This window comes from Cibotium barometz, chromosome 41, assembly GCF_041138505.1.
Source record: "Cibotium barometz isolate CiBa-2024 chromosome 41, ASM4113850v1, whole genome shotgun sequence".
Classification (NCBI taxonomy): Eukaryota; Viridiplantae; Streptophyta; class Polypodiopsida; order Cyatheales; family Cibotiaceae; genus Cibotium; species Cibotium barometz.
This window is the reverse complement of record NC_141086.1, coordinates 31,820,540-31,838,157: the sequence shown is the minus strand read 5'-3', so window position 1 is coordinate 31,838,157 and position 17,618 is coordinate 31,820,540. Positions and strand designations below refer to the sequence as shown.

At 47.6% G+C, this 17,618-nt stretch overlaps 1 protein-coding gene across 1 annotated transcript in view; it reads left to right on the top strand.

The window, feature by feature from the left end:
• The first annotated feature begins 220 nt into the window (after positions 1-220).
• Positions 221-17,618, top strand: part of LOC147614866 (thymidine kinase-like) — a 31,483-nt gene continuing 14,085 nt past the window's right edge. Inside the window, exons 1-3 of the mRNA XM_086780187.1 lie at positions 221-821; positions 13,852-13,996; positions 14,132-14,253. Of these exons, the coding sequence (XP_086636313.1) occupies positions 319-821; positions 13,852-13,996; positions 14,132-14,253 (770 nt within the window). The 5' untranslated portion in view covers positions 221-318. The remainder of the gene's footprint in view (positions 822-13,851; positions 13,997-14,131; positions 14,254-17,618) is intronic.

Below are 17,618 nucleotides of genomic sequence, written 5' to 3'. Positions count from 1 at the left end.
TCCATAAAGAAATAGTATAGATGACAGCTCTAATGGTGTTGATGTCCCTACTAGCATGAGGTGTTGTGTTCAAAACCTGCTGGTTGTTGATGGCGACATGAAAGCGCACACACGCACACGAGCACAAAAGATCAAAAAAATGAAGAAGTATAGATAACAATTGAGAAATTCGCACTCACGCACACGAGCACAAAAGATAAAAAAAAAATGAAGAAGTATAGATAACAATTGAGAAATTGTAGCATAAACATGGAAGGGTTTTGAAGGGTTTTGGCTGCCATAACAGACAGGGCTCAAAATCCCAGTTGGCGTGTGGGAATGACGGGAACGTACAACGCACTGTCCCGCGCATCAAAGCGAATAACGTCAGCTCAAGCACAACTCCTCCTGCAGCGAAGCTCAACCCTCAAAACCCCGTCAATGTCTCTCTCACGAGTCTCCAATTCTGTCTACAGAGAAGCATTCATCTTTAGCAGAGCTTTCCATGGAACCTCCTGCAAAAGCCTAACCCTAACCAGCGAAAAAAGCCATGGTAGTTCGGGTCTCTGCTTTCGTCGTGCCTGCACTTTGGCTGGAAGGCAGGGTATTATGAAGGGCGCTGCAATACCCGGTCGTTTGAGCCCCGGCAAGCGGGGTTTGAAGCTGGAAGAGGCCATGGATTACCATGGGGTGCGATTTGAGTTAACCCAAGAGACAGCGGCCAGTGGAGGCCAAGAACAACAAGCAGTTGCTGGCAGCATCCATCTCATTGTGGGGCCCATGTTCGCAGGCAAGACCACTGCCCTCCTCAAGCGAGTGCGAGCAGAAGCAAGCACAGGAAGGTGTGCCTACAACTGTTTTTTTCAAATTTTGTTTTTTCAGAAAGGGGTCACCTGCATATTTATTGTTATTTTTAAAAAGCATTATCTGCATGCATAATCTAATATCTGCATACTGGGTTTTATGGGCACTTGCATATCCTGTGCAATCTATTGAGGGGGCGTGGGGGGTTTTGGGGGGGGGGGGGGTATGGGGAGCACTTGTATGTGGAATTTTATTGGGGCTTTTTGAGGCTTTAAAAGTCTATATGGAGTGGAGTGAATGGTAACACGGTAGGTACGGTGGGGGTTTTACCCTTGTTCAATTAATCTGCCACTGCGAGGGGCTTGTATTCTATGTTGCACAGACGCAGTGGATAAATGACCACTTAGATGATCACAAAGATGGGTGGAGACTTGTGTTTACATGGTAGTACACTGAAAAGTGCAACCAACATGCTTAGTGCTGCCAGCTACACACCGAAGCTAGGTTTGGTGACATGTAGAACAATTGTGTTGTGAGAAGACAAGGGGGCTATGCTTTATTGTAGAGTAGGTGCTCACGGTGCCAATAGAGACTCACACTCCCCTTGTTCTACACAGCTTTCCTCCTCTTTTCTAGCTACCTTCATGTGTTGGCATGTTGTATCTTTTCATTCATCCCAATGTTTGTTTCCGAAACTGAATTTTGGTGGGTGGGCACTCGTCTCCCTTTGGTGGAACAAGAATTCCGCTTCCACAACGCGCGCGCGCGCGCGCGCGGGGGGGGGGGGGGGGGGGGGGGGGGGGGGCGCTACCAGAGTAAAGTGGCTGCACTCCAAATAGATGTAGGTAAACCATTCTTTGATGCTAAATGAAAAGTTGGTGACCTTGAAACTAGTCCCATGGAAGGAAAAAAACATTATACTCTATAAATAGATGAGGTAGAGCCATTTTGAAAATGCCTCTGTGCTATCTTCCATTAGAATCGTGTCTAGGCCTTACACCCACTCAGTCTTGAGGTGGAGGAAAAAGGTACATGATTTAGAATCCTATCCTCTTCAATGATGCATTTAAAGAAAAGAGAGAGCTCATAAAGAGTTTGTGCGGTGCTTTTGTGGGTGATTTTTGTTTGGGGAAGGAAGGGGGGGGGTTGATACCTAATGCACCCTTATTCTAGAGACCGCCGAGTGCTAAGGTAGCTGCCAAATCACCTTGATTACCATTTAAGAAAGGGAAATGGACTAGGCTCCTAATAGCAAGCATGGAAAATGTGTCAAGCTATCGGGCTCCTAATCATCTTCTACGAAAGTCTCTGAGGGTCTAAGGCATGGTGAGTTGTGACTGATTTCGTGCAAGGCTAGCCATTGGTGATTGTCCTTGTACCATACCATTGGTCTTATCTCTACAGCCTAGTTCGGTGCTCTAGGTGGTGAAGGTGGTGTTTTAGGGGTCGTGAGTTTAACAGAGCTATCTTGCGCTAGACTTTTTAAGCAATGGGCTAGCGTTGTTATGTAGAACAATTGAGTGAACATTTAACTTAAGACCTCCAAGTTTTTAAAACCTTTGAAGGAACAAACCAACCTCATGCTAAGGGAAAACGTTGAGAAACTCAGCCCGTGAGGGTGAGGGGGACAAGCTACCGTTCCCCTCCCTCCCAAGAAAAGAGCCGTCATTAGTCAAAAGGGAACGCCGGTCTGTGATGTAGACTACAACCCTTCGAAGAGGCTGAAATAGTACAAAGAAACTCTAGTGAGAGGTCTATACAACCACACACAAGAAGACGTCTTGGGATTCTGTTTCTTCTTCGTCGTCATCAACAGCTATCAGCATTGCAAACTTTGATCGTATTCCTCCTGAAGTACAAGGTAATGATTTAAAAGCTCTTTTTCAGCTATTGAAAGCAAGTCACACTAAGAAGCCGGACATTAAGCTCCCAGAATCTTATAATGGTCACTGGAATCATTAAACTTTGGAACAATGGCTTTATAAGATGAATCAATGCTATGGAACACTCGGAGTCAAAGAAAGTTGCCATAGCTGCATCCTTGCTTAAAGACAATGCCTTCGTTTGGTGGCATAGATGGGTTCGTGATGGCAAAGGTGTTGCAACGTGGGTTAAATTTGAATGCGTTTTGCATAAGCAGATCATACCTGCCAATGCGGATTTTCAAGCCCGTTCTGAACTCCGGATATTGGAACAAACTGGTTCCTTATCTGCTTATATCTCTCAGTTCACCACATTGGTACTAGAGATTAATAACCGTATTCCCGATGAAGAGCGTCATGCTTTCATCTCAAGATTAGAACCCACCTTGTGTTTTGATGTCCAAAAATACGACCCTCCCACATTAGGGGCTATTCGCTATGCAGAGGGAGTTGTGAATCTCAATTCTCCACATTGGAGACCCTTCAATAAAGGACGATCTTCCAATACTAGCAACAACTTTAGCAACTTTTCTGACTCTCAGCCGGTATATTGTGTAAACTCTTTCTTTACAACCATCCACCATTGAGATACCTTTCTAGACAAGTGATTCTCTTCTGTTTTTGTCACTTTCTTCACAACCTCATGACAAGCGATCGTTTCCTCGATCACAACAATCATCGCATGGTGATACCTCCAAGTGAATAAACAACTTTCAACATCGAACATTTGGTTCAACCAGCTCAGCTTGGACACCTAATCTTTGTACCATCTGTTCTTGTAACCATAGATGGTTTGAGTGCCCGAAGCGCCCTAATGCTCGTTAGAATACTAATGTGGAACCTTCAACTTCAGAATACAAGTCGCAAGTCTAGTGCTCAGATAATTGAAAAAGCAAGTGTGCAATAGCTCATGGAGTTCATGTTTGTGCTAGTGCTTATGCTTGAGAGATTGCGGAGCTACCACCGATTCTCTCTTGAAAAACCGGTGGAGAATTTTTGTTGAGTTAATTCATGATAGCAATGATGATTCTGTCAGAATATGCAGCGGAAATGATGACCAAATCTGGGAACACAAGAGCAAAAAACGCAGGCAGAAAAACAGCACAAGAGAGAGACAGATGTAGGCGTGTAACTCTGCTCTATATACACAAGAAGATCCCGAATATGATACTAATAAGGCATGGGGGCTGAGGAGCTATATATACTCCCCTAGAGGGCAGTCGGCCAGCACTGGAAGAGGCCCACGACTGGACAAAACCAACGACTGCTGAAAAACAGCAGTCGGCCAGCATCTGGTGCCCCATGTCTGCACAGAACAAGTCGGCCAGCACTCAGACAGCCCACGACTGCTACAGATGCAGTCGGCCAGCTTCAGAGTGCTCCTGGCATCACCTGGCAGCCCTCCCAAGCCTCAGAAAAATGGGAAAAAGTAGGGGAAAAATACGGAGAGTGGGGAAAAATGATAAAACACCTCATAAGGGCGGGCACACCCACAACAAAGGCCCTGGTGTATAAATCTAGACAGGAGATGACTTCTAACACCCCCTCTCAGCTCCTGGCTGTGTGACCAACCACTGGGAGCTGGGGTGCCGCCTGAGCAAATCCTGAGAGCGACTTCGTGAAGAGGTCCACCGTACTGTCCTCCGTCGAACAGAACTCCAGCAAGATGTCATCAGCAACAATCTGTTCACGAACAAAGTGCCTCTGGATGACCATGGGTTCCTCCAGTGGAAGCCCAAACCTGCAATGTAACCTCCTCCTGCTCCGTAAAACTGCTCCTGGGCCATAAATAGATCCCCTCGTGTCCGAATCTCCTCCCCAAACTGAGTCACTCCAACCGCGGAGTCGGACTCCATCCAACAATCCCCCTCCTGTGTACAAGAGTCTATGATCCTTCGCATGCCGCAGAAACCACAGGAAACGCAATCCTGCCTCCCAAAGAGACATCTGCAACCAAGAGCTCAACTGCCTCATCAGGAAGCTCCCGTCCAATCCGGTGTCCATCAACCAGATCCATGAACCATACAGCTTCTGAATCACAGAGACATCACACTGCTCACAAGGATCAACACCTGTTACGGTGCACAAACAAGTCCTGGAAACCTTCTGAAGACCACACAAGGCCTTCTGAAACCTGTCAACCACCCCCTCTGAATCCGGAACCACAAAGCCTGGAGAAAGCACCTCCTTCTGCAAGTAAGCACCTGCCACCTGCCTGGCTTTCCGAAAGGTCCCCGTGGAAAGAACATCCTCAACTACTGGAAGTTCTATGTCCCGAACACGACGAGACATCAGAGCATAAGTGACCTGTTCAGCTTCCTCTGACTCACGAACACAAGAACTACCAACCTCAGTACTGGAAAGTTCCTGCCAACTGCTGCCATCTACTGGTAAGCTATCCACCACCTGGTCTCGGAAAGCTCGCACCTGCAGCGTATCCACACCTGAGTAGCCATTACCACAGTGCCACTCATCACAAACCTGAGGACCTGGGAGAGAGAGTGCTGAAAGCCTGTAAACTCCATTCTCCACTCCGCCTTCCCAAACCACTTGGCCTGTTGCTTTGTCCCGGAGAGCAACAAAATGCTCATCAAACTCCACCCGTACGCCAGTCTTGCACACCTGATGCACTGACAACAGATGAAAACCAAGTGCCGGAACATACAACACCTGGGAGGAATGCTTCCCCCCTCTGCCATCGGGAACTATCTCCATCCTGCCCTCACTGTGAACTGGGATAGTGGACGTATCCCCAGTAAGAATATGACCAGAAAGCCTGCAGAGATCCTGTAAACCGGAACGGGAAGGAGTCATGTGCCTGGAAGCACCACTATCGAGAATCCATTCCCGAGTATCCGTTGCGGAAAGTCCTCCAATCTCCTCTCTGCCTGAAGAAAATGAAGCATCTGTGTCCATCACCTCCAGGTGCACAAAAGCCGGAGTCTTCGTGATTGCTGAGGAGTCTTCACCCTTCTCGGTCTTCCGCTTGGGACACTGCCTCCAGTAGTGGCCTTTCTCGCCACAATCATTACAGGTCCTCTCTGCCTTCAGCTTCTCGCGGTCAGTAACGGACATCTTCTCAGAAGACTTCTCCGACGAAGCCTTCCCCTTGCCCGTGTTACGGCCTTTCGACCGTTGGCCAGTAAAGGCCTCCGAACCTCCACCCTGAGGAGGGTTCGTGAATCGTTCCTCCTGGTCCAGGACCATGGGCACAAGCTCCTCCCACGTGATGGTGCTGAGCCTGCCACTGGTAATCAACGACGAGTAGAATGCTGAGTACGAAGAGGGCAAATGTGACAGCAACGTGATGGCCATGTCCTCTGACGATATCTCCTTCCCAGCCTGAAGAACCTCCTGCTGAAGAGCCTGCAGCTTGTTAATATGCTCCCGCATCGTCGACGACTTTGCAGGGCTCATAACCCGCATCTGTACTTCCAAGGAAATCCTCTTCATGGGCGATACCCTGTTGTAAAGTGAGGCCAAATGCTGCCAAATACCTCTGGCCAGCGTCATATGCTTTATATGATTGATTACCTGTGGTGTGCAGTTGAGGAAAATAAACGAACGGACCCTGGCGTTGACACGATCCCACATCTGTGTCTGGGCCTCCCGGTCCTTTCGGGTTGACGGTAACTCCCCTTCCTCTACTTCCGGCCGTGGAATCCCAACAACGACGAAATCGGCGAGATCGTAGGACTCCAGAACGGATTCCATCATCACCTTCCATATGCCGTAGTTGCTCCCGTCCAACTGACGGTCCACCGGGAACGTGGGGAGTGTCGGGATCTTCACATGTCTCTCGGCCATCTCTAACAGATCTGCCATAGCGGGGATGTACTCTGAAAAGGGTGGGTGGGTGGGAACAAAGAAGAACTGATACCTGCAAGTGGCTGTCCAGCAAATCAGCCCGCCTTCCTCTTGCTTCTCCTCTTCCCGAACAGTCCAAAACAGTCCACCAATCAGCCACAAAACAGCCCCCTCTTGCTCACACAAATCCCAAGACCTATCTAGAGCCTAGGCTCTGATACCATGTCAGAATATGCAGCGGAAATGATGACCAAATCTGGGAACACAAGAGCAAAAAACGCAGGCAGAAAAACAGCACAAGAGAGAGACAGATGTAGGCGTGTAACTCTGCTCTATATACACAAGAAGATCCCGAATATGATACTAATAAGGCATGGGGGCTGAGGAGCTATATATACTCCCCTAGAGGGCAGTCGGCCAGCACTGGAAGAGGCCCACGACTGGACAAAACCAACGACTGCTGAAAAACAGCAGTCGGCCAGCATCTGGTGCCCCATGTCTGCACAGAACAAGTCGGCCAGCACTCAGACAGCCCACGACTGCTACAGATGCAGTCGGCCAGCTTCAGAGTGCTCCTGGCATCACCTGGCAGCCCTCCCAAGCCTCAGAAAAATGGGAAAAAGTAGGGGAAAAATACGGAGAGTGGGGAAAAATGATAAAACACCTCATAAGGGCGGGCACACCCACAACAAAGGCCCTGGTGTATAAATCTAGACAGGAGATGACTTCTAACAGATTCTTCCAGCATGAGTCATGACTTCCGAAGAACAATTGATTATTGGATGAGATTGCAAAGTTATTGGATTCTTTATCTCAAGAAGATGATTCACCAATGAGCGGCAACTATTCAAAATATTCCAATGTCACAACAAAGATCGGTCAACTTAGTGATGAATGCTTCTGACAACTTTGATGGACACTTTACTATTTTCAAGATGGACCCTCTTGTAGATGATGTTCATATATCTATGAGAGCATTTCATGATTCTTCAATATGGAGAGATGTACAAAAGGGCGACCTCAAGAAGTAGATTTTGATAAGAAAGTTTCATAATAATCCCACAAGATGGGACTTGGCATTTCGAGCTAGAAGATACAACAAGAATCATTATTATCAACGCGGATCTTATTTGAAGTGGAGGGAATGTCACAATTTGTGACTAATCTCTCTTAATCTCACTAAACTACACCTTAATCACTAATATTAGTGAAAGGGTGTCTTGAAAGGACACAACCTTTCACAAGGGTTATGATGAAAGGACATGTCTCATCCAAGAAACATAATTGCGTGCTTAAGAGAGAACTATTCATCTTAAGAGTCACAACCCTACATTGGGCTGCCTCTTCTCGTGTACATTTTCAAGCCCTATTTAAGATTGTGCATCAATGCAAACAACATAGCTTTTTGCTCTCTAATTCCTATTTACTCAAGTATTTAAGTATTAAGATCTTTAATTATGTTTAATAATGTTTAATTAAGCTAAACAGGCTTCTTCTCTGAAGACTTCTCCAATGAAGCCTTCCCTTTGCCCTTGTTGTTATTCCGGCCTTTCGACCGTTGGCCAGTTAAGGCCTCCAAACCTCCGCCCTGTGGAGGGTTTGTGAATCTTTCCTCCTAGTCCAAGACCATGGGCACAAGCTCCTCCCATGTGATGGTGCTGAGCTTGCCATTGGTAATCAAAGAAAGAGTAAAATGATGAGTACTGAGAGGGCAAATGTGACAGCAATGTGATGGCCATATCCTCCGATGATATCTCTTTCCCACCCTGGAGAACTTCTTACTGAAGAGCCTGCAGCTTGTTGATGTGCTCCCGCATCGTCGACGACTTTGCAGGATCCATCACCCGCATTTGTACTTCCAAGGAGATCCTCTTCATGGGTGATACCCTGTTATAGAGAGAAGCCAAATGCTGCCATATACCTCTGGCCAGCGTCATATGCTTGATATGATTGATTACCTGCGGTGTGCAGTTGAGGAAAATGAAAGAATGGACCTTGGCATTGACACGATCCCATAACTGTGCCTGTGCCTCACGTTCTTCCTAATCGAGGGTAACTTCCCTTCCTCTAACTCCGGCCGTGGAACCCCAACAACAATGAAATCAGAGCCAGGTGTCCTCTGTCTCCTGCGGGCTCTGAGTGTCTGTGCTCTCTGGAGAGTAATTCCCTGCTGTGTAGGGGCTGGGAGTGGGGTGGATCTCTGAAAAAATGTAGTAATCTGTGTCTGTCGTCCCCCCTCTGGAGCTGTCTGAGCCTGTAATGATGTCTCTTTGTGACGCTGTATGTCTAGAATGAATCTCCCCAGTATGCGCTGGTCTGTTGCCTAAAAGATCTGGCGTAGGGAATGTGGCTCTCTGAATAAAATGGGATATCTCTCTCTGATGGCTGTATATGCTCTGCATCTGCATACATAATGCTCCTCACTCTCCATCTCCTCTCTGCACAATCTGCATACCCTCTCCTCTCGGGGGATCGGTGCTGCTCTGCCAGTCTCGATCTCCAATCGATGTGATGAGACTCTAAGCTGACCAATAGCTACTCGGGAGCCGTGTGGTAAAAAGCCCTCCATGTATCTAGGCCTCTCTATAAATCCATCATCATTGATACTCATGAAGTGATCTTTGTAGTATAGCATCTTCGGTGGAAGAGTCTGTGTAGGTGATATCCATGTCTCTCGTGTATAGAGCTGCCATAGGTCGTGTCTCAATACTCTGTTCCTCTCACTATGAGAGAGACTGATATGTGGTGCATCCCTGTCATACTGGAGGCCGAACTCGACCTTTGAGACAAATCAATGTACAACTGTCAATGTCTTCTGGATGTCCAGAAAGAAAAGGACAAAATGAACATGAAATAAACTATGAGAGTAATGAGCTAGTGGGGGGGTGTGATGGATGGAGCACTACTGCTAGAGGCTCAATATGCAACCTATATGCGTAGGGTATACAAGAATGCAATGCAGATCTGTCTAGCTCCAACTAGTCCCATAATGGGGGTGTAATATGTGATACATAGGCGATGGCGAGGCAACAATACCTCGGAGCATGATCTCCAGGTGTGAGTGTAAGTGAGCTACCCGCTCCTGGATATGGTGCTGATTTCGAGCCCGTATCTCTGTGATCTCCCTCTGATGTAGTTTGGGAGTCTGGTAGCCTGGTGCTCTCGGTCTCTGTCTGGCTCGGAGGTCCGCAACGCGCTGAAGTGTAACCCCCTCCTGTGTCAGGGTAGGCACTGGGATAGATCTCTGGAAGAAATCAGTGAGCTGGAGCTGTCGCCCACCTCTCCCTGTGGTATGAGTCCATATCAGTGTCTCTCTGTGGTGCGTTGTCTCTAACAAGAACTGGCCAAATCTGCGCTGGTCTGCGGACTCCATGATCTGGCGGAGTGAGGGATGTCCACTGAAGATGGTGGTGTATCTCTCTCTAATGACACTATATGCTCTGCATCTGCATACATAATGTTCCTCACTCAACCTCCTCCTGGCATAGTTTGCATATCCTCTCTGCTCTGGGGATCCGTGCTGCCCTACCTGCCTCAATCTCAAGCTGGTGTGATGACACTCTGAGCTGGCCAATTGCCACTTGGGCACTGTGAGGCATGTACACATCCATGTATCCAGGTCTCTATATGAATCCATCCGCTGAGATACGCATAAACTGATATCTGTAGTATAGCATCTTCGGCGGTAGAGGCTTAGTGTGTGGTGACCACAAAATGCAAGTCAACCCTTGCATGTGTGTCACATCCATATAATATAGAAGTACAAAAGTTATATGGATAGAGTGTCCTTTCACACTTGATATCCAAGGGGAAAAACCACATGGGAAGAAGTGCCCTTGGTTAAGCCCTATTCACACATAGCACTACCATAAGTGAGCATATGCCTACATTTAGCTCCTCTTTTTTTTTTTTCTCGACTAGCCTTAGGCCCAATATTTGGATTCCCGTAGTCACCACCTGTAGGTGATGCCGCCGAGGAAGCACCTTGTAGGGTTTTGAACCCAAGACATCCTGGTCCTAGGTAAACACCTTCACCACTCGGGCTATCACCACATTGGCAGTGGGCACCTTTACTCCTTGGCTGTCTCAGCCCTTGAACCTTTGCTCTTGCAGAGAATATAAGATGAATGAAGCAAAAGGCTGAACATTGCTTATATAGGCACTTCGTTTGCTAGTCGGTTCATTCTGCAGCCATCAGCTTGCTCACGACTAGGTAAAATAGCTTTAAATTGCTATCGCTTCACAAATGTGAACCTGGGCAGCCTTCGCTGATGGCCAACAAGGGTCCATGGACTCCATAGGCCTAACCTAAGGCATAGGGCTGGCCTATGTCTAGCCCTATTGCCATGGGCTCTTTTGTGGCTCTTGGACAAGCCCTATATGGCTGTCCATGAGAAAGACTCTTCACAAGCCTATCTCTTGACCTAGACTGGTGCCCATGCATGCGGCTGGAAGCCTATTAAGTGCTCGGTACACCTCTACATCATTCCAGAGGGTTACACTGACGTGTGGGACATGCACACCTGACCATGACCCTCTAGCGTGGATCCCTCGCTGGCTTGTCCTGGACAAGGGATGACATCATTCTAGAGGGTTAGACATGTGGGACATGTATTGACTTCATGTGCGGGACATGCACACGTGGCCATGACCCTCTACAGTGGATCCTTCGCTGACTTGTCTCGGACAAGGGCTCACAAAGGGCCAGTCACCACTATAAGACCTGCACCTGCTGTACAGATATGTCCGTGGCGTCCAAGTGTGGGATGCACGTGACAACTTGTAGAGTTGTTCTCTCAGCATCCAGGGCAAGCAAGGGAGGAAAACACACCATAGCAAGAGGTCGATCAGGTCAAGCTTGTACAGAAGGGTTCTCAGCCCAACCACACGCATCATCAGTTCATCATATCAAAACACAGGCCAACAGTGCTGCAGCACAGTAGGTGGCCAGTACCAGCAGCTTATAATGCAGCAAAGAGGCGCCTTTCAAAGGTGTTTCAGGCCGGCCAGAAGGTGCAGACCACAGTGGCTACAGGGCAACTTAATGCACAGCAAAGGGGTGCCCGATTCAGCCCTAAATCAGGTCCAAATAAGTCCATAAAGGTCAGGTTCTTGTGCAGTCCAGTGGAAAGCACATCAAGTCATTGTACCTCTTCATTCTCTTGCAATATAACAAGCAAATACTCCGGGCAGCAGTGGGGGCCCTTCAGAGGGTAGTTGGGACCCAATACTGTCCTTCCGTATCTTCTAAACCCTAACCTCTGTGCATATTCAGTTTTTCAGCAAGTGATTGCATCGTTAAGCGAAATGCTTCCACATAGGTGCATGTTACAGTGGTATCTGAGCTTCACGCTTTGATAAGTGAAGGTGTTGAAATTTTTCACTTGGTCAGAGAAGAAGCCTTTGGGTAGTTTCAGGTATTGCAGGGTTTCGTGGCTCAGCAACCCTTCCTCATTGCTAAGGGATGAAACCCTCATCATTGCTTTGACCAAGAGGTGCTGATTTTTTTTTCTCATAAGGGTTTTTGTGTGGTTGGTTTTCAGGCTCTTGGGAGCACACCCCAGAGTACCGGAGTGGCTCCCATCTCTCGAAGGGTGGTTAGTTTACTAGCTGTCCTGGAATCCCCCAAAAGAGCCTCTGACACCTCTAGTGGGTTGTCTTATTGTGTTCGGGCATGAACATGAACGCCCCCACTATGAGTAACCAAGAAGACAATTAGGAGGTAGAGAGGGAGCAGCTAGAGTCTCCCGTATCTCTACAACAAGCTTCTGCTTCGAGTGCTCCCCTTCCATGGATACCTACATGGCTATGATGCAATCTATGCTTCAGTCCACACTTCAGTCAGTATGTCCAGCATTGCAACCCAAGCCTCACGTGGATCTGGAGGATAGAAAGGAGGACAAACGGCAACAACGCGCCATGGAGATGGAGCAGCTACGAGCATCCCTTGCAGCTGAGGCCGAGCGCTTGTGAGCTACCCTCATAGCCGAGGCAAAGGAGGCTATCTTAGAGATGGAAAGGTTGCAATCTGCCCTCGTATAGCTGATCGTCAATGAGAGGCCGAGAAGGCCAAGGAGGACGAAGATCGGGGTCGCCGAGGAGTTTGAAAGCTTGTTTCTCACAGTTCAAACGGCACTGCAACTCCTGGAGAAGATACAATTTAGTAAGTATGATGGTAAGCTTGATGCAAATATTGTTCATTCATGGCTTCTTCAATTCATTTCCTGTTTTGTTGTTGCTCATAGAACCGACCAAGGGGCATGTTAGCCGCTATGCATCTCTTCGGAGATGCAAGCATATGGTGGCAAGATTGGCAGAGCCAACATACTGATCCAACGATTAGTGTGGTGGCTTGTGAGTGGGCTTGGTTTGTGGAGGACCTCAAGACTTGGTTCTGGCCTCTGTAGTACCTTGCGTGTCTTGGGGAAGAGTTTCGAGGTCTATGGCAGGCTTTACAACCTGTCCTCACCTATGCAAACATGGTCACCCAGTTAGGACTTCAACTCCGAAGTCGGAGGAGGACAGGTTAGGGGCCTTTTTGTATGCGTTAGACCATCACTTTCAGTGGGATGTCCAGAGGTCTTGTCCCTAGACTAGTTGGCGTGCAAATAGTCCAGAACATGGAGATGAAGTAAAACCATGGTAAGCCCAAGAAAAACCAGTCTTCCAACACCAAGTCTACTTCTAATGAAGGTGATAAGCAGCAGGGGGAGGTAGTAAGACCTAGGGGCAAGGGTTCTCCCAGACCTCATCTCAGCCTATAGCTGGAAACATTAAAAAAATCAAAGCTTTACACATATCTTGGAATGCATTTGATACTAGCCCTCTGCATTTATTCTAACTTACAAAGAAAAATGAAGCGTATCCTGAAATGACGTGGCATGTTGACCTTGTGGTTGGATTTGTTTGCTTATTTATTTTTTGCCGTTTTCAATATATTGCGATTTTCTTCATGTTGAGACAATGTGACAACTATACTTAAAGCTACAAGAAGGCGGAAAACTTCTAGGACTCTTTTATAGGAGGTCTTCAGGATTTTAGCAGAGGTTAAGAGTTTTGTCCCGTTAGGTTAACAACTTTAATTATGAATTATAGTTCTCTGTGCTTGCTTTGTTTGCAATGCTACATGTGTTCTTCTGCTTGTCAAAAGCAGTGCAGGTATACGGCTTCCATTAGGTTTATTATAAGTCCCCAAGCTAGTGGGGGTCTTTCTTCAGATGTGAAAAGTATTTGATCCGGAGCAGCTAGTGGTAGTAATCATTTTTACTATGCCATCATATGTGAAAAGTATTTTTGGCCAGATTTGATACCCTACAATTGCCTTTTTTTTCTTCTACAGAAGGGTTGCAATGGTGAAGTCAGACAAGGATACAAGATATGGATTGGCTGCCATAGTTTCTCATGATGGTATGCAAATGCCTTGTTGGGCTGTGCCAAGCCTTGCGAGTTTCAGGGCCCAAATTGGCGAAGAGGCTTATGCTAAGGTGCCTTTCTATGCCTTCATAAGCCTTCAATGTTCAATCTGCTCCACAATCCCATGAGAAGGAAGAAGTCCGCCGTAGAAGAAGCAAAGGAAGCCCATTGCCTTGAACTTTATAGTACGCATTTTTTTTTTGCAGCTGGATTTGATAGGCATTGATGAAGCTCAGTTCCTCAAAGATCTTTACAGCTTTTGTCAAGTTGCAGCAGATCATGAGGGTAAAACTCTTATAGTTGCAGGCTTGGATGGTGATTTTCAAAGGTACCTCTCTCTCTCTCTCTCTCTCTCTCTCATTTACACTTTTGTATGGGCATGTATTTGCATGATTGGGTCTCATAGGCCGTATTTGGCCTTAGAAGACAATAATACTCTCTCTCTTTTATATATATATATATATATATATAGAGAGAGAGAGAGAGCGAGAGAGAGCGAGAGAGAGAGAGAGAGAGAGAGAGATTTTATTAACGTCTTCCAAAAGACCGAACTCGGCCTATAAGACAAATCAGTGTACGTGTGTGGGGTATCCTCTGTCATCCCAACAAAATGAAAAAGTACTGAACTAAAAAGCTGAATCTGGGTGTGCAATAAGTACAATGAGTGGGGGAGGGGATAGAGCTCTACTACTAGGAGAATGCAAAGCTATATGCATGGAGTATACAATCATGATATGCAACCTAGCTAGCTCCATCCTGTACCATACTGGGGGTATAAAATGGTTTACATCAATGAAGGGGGTGTCCACAGCTCCCTGAAGAACATGCCTGGGTCTGCTCTGAAGCGAGCCAGTCGCTCCGCACCCTCTCTGTGAAACTGAGCTCTGATCTCTGTCATCTCTCTCTGGTATAGGCGAGGTGTCCGAAAGCCAGGTGTCCTTTGTCTCCTGCGGGCTTTGAGTGTCTCTGCTCTCTGGAGAGTAATTCCCTGCTGTGTAGGGGCTGGGAGTAGAGTGGATCTCTGAAAAAATGTAGTAATCTGTGTATGTCGTCCCCCGTCTAGAGCTGTCTGAGCCTGTAATGATATTTCTCTGTGACGCTGTATGTCTAGAATGAATCTCCCCAGTATGCGCTGGTCTGCTACCTCAAAGACCTGGCGTTGGGAATGTGGCTCTCTCAATAAAATGGGATATCTCTCTCTCATGGCTGTATATGCTCTGCATTGCATCTGCATACATAACGCTCCTCACTCTCCACCTCTTCTCTGCACAATCTGCATACCCTCTCCTCTCGAGGGATCCGTGTTGCTCTGCCAGTCTCGATCTCCAATCGATGTGATGAGACTCTAAGCTGACCAATAGCTACTCGGGAGCCGTGTGGTAAAAAGCCCTCCATGTATCTAGGCCTCTCTATAAATCCATCATCAGTGATACTCATGAAGTGATCTCTGTAGTAGAGCATCTTCGGTGGAAGAGGCTGTGTAGGCGATATCCATGTCTCTCGTGTATAGAGCTGCCATAGGTCCTGTCTCAATACTCTGTTTCTCTCACTATGAGAGAGACGGATATGTGGTGCATCCCTGTCATACTGGAATGGTGGTAGATGATCCATGTCTAGGCCATGCTGTGAGAACCAATGTGTGACCTGTGCATACCATGATCCTCTGTCTCCTGCCTCAGCCAGCTGTCTAGATGCCTCAAAAGCTCTGTATGACAATCTGTCCTGTGGCATGTCTCTGAATCTGTCTAGCAGGCATATAGTCTGGAATATGGCCTCTACCATCATACGAGGCGCAGCAAACTCTGCTCGGATAATGTCATGAGGTACTGGCGGTTTGTTGCGTATCATGCGTGCCATCATGAGGGCTTGTGGTCTCTCTATCTGTGTCCACCAATGGGTAGCAAGGCTTGGCACCCATACCGCTGCTCCATACATCAGTGCCGGTGTGACTAATGTGTCAAATAGCCACCCCTTCGTCCGAAACTCCTGAAAATGGGCCTGGTGGCACTGTCTCTCTAGCATAGCCAATGCTGCATATCCTTGTGTCAATCTAGCTCTAGCTGCTGAACCCATGGTGAAGCGTGTGGTTGCTGCAGAGAAGGTGACCCCTAGGTACACGTATGATGTCACCACCTCCACCTGGCGTCCTGCGAGAGTGAATGTCAGCTGACTCCTGTCCCGTCTCGATGTATGAAAGACCATAACCTTGGTTTTCCCAAGGTTCACAGTAAGACCCCCCTGTGTGTACAAATCATGGAGTGCATGTAGATGCTGTTGTAGACCTCCTCGAGACTCAGACACTAATACAATATCATCAGCATAAAGCATAATATGTACTGAGGTACCTGCTAGATCAACTCCATCTTCGCCTCCCCGTGTAATGAAGTCAGCCACCTCATCAATGTATAACCCAAATAGCGTGGGGGAAATTGGGCATCCTTGCTTCACACCAATGGTGCTAGCAATAGTCTCGGACATACCTCCTTGGCATCTGACTCGCCCAAAAACCTGCTCATATAATGCATAGATGCCCCATGTCATATCTGCTGGTATGCCAAGAGACTGCAGGCGCTGAAAGACGCTCTCTCGTGGCACTGTGTCAAATGCCTTGCGGAAATCCACAAAGCAGCAATAGAGCTTTCTCTTCCTCACTCTGGTGTAATCAATCATACATCTCAAAGTGAATACATGGTCAGTGGTAGAGAAAGCTCTCCTGAAGCCTGCCTGCCTTGATGAGCGTAAACGTGCTCGCCAGCATATAAGCTAAGCTCTTGCTCCAACACTGCACCATAGAGTTTGGCCAACATGTGGCCAACCATAACCGTCGTGTAGTTGCTCGGATCGAGCATATCCCCTGTTTTGTGGATTGGCACAATGGTGTGCATCGTCCACTCTGCAGGCAAACCCTTTGCTATTGCCCTGTTAAACAGGTGTGCAAGAAAAGGAGCCAAAGAATCTACTGCATATATGAGATGCTCACCCTGTAGGCCCATATGGTCGGCGGCCCGTCCATGCTGTAGGCGGCAGATAGCTTCCTTTACCATCGAGTGCGTAAAGAAGCTAGTTGTGGTAGGTCAAGGCTCCTGTGGCTGAGGTATAGGTGGTTGCTGTGGGGCGTGGTATAGGCCCTCTGCATATGTGTGCCATGTCTGTGGATCTGCAATGGGTGTCGGTGTCCGGGGCTCTCTGAAGTGCCGCCATGAGATAGGGCTACCTCTACTCATGAAGAAATGAAAGATCTCTAGCTCCTGTATCTCTGCGAAGGCCCGCCTTTTGCGGCGAGTAAGTCTCCTCATCTCTCTCCTCGACTCCTGCTCTGTGATGGTTGCCAAGGCTCTCTGTATGCGGAGCCGTGAGTATAGGGCTGTGCACTCGTCATCATACCATTTGTTCTGGGGCATAGTCCCAGATCTCGCAGGCTCTCCTGAGTGGACACGATGTGGGAAGCTTTGTAATGCAGCCATGTGTAGGAGTGATGCCAGCTGAGCTGTAATGGTATCCATAGGTGCCAGGGGATCCATGAGTAGGAGCCCATCCTCTACTCTGCCAATGTATATGTCTGCCATGTCATGTGTGAAGTAGATGGTAGTATGTGGCGTCGGTATGTGGGGGGCTGGTGATACTAGTGATCCGGCTAGTGAAAATGCCAAGTATGTATGATCTGCCCCAATAGGACGAGGTGGGATGGAGAAT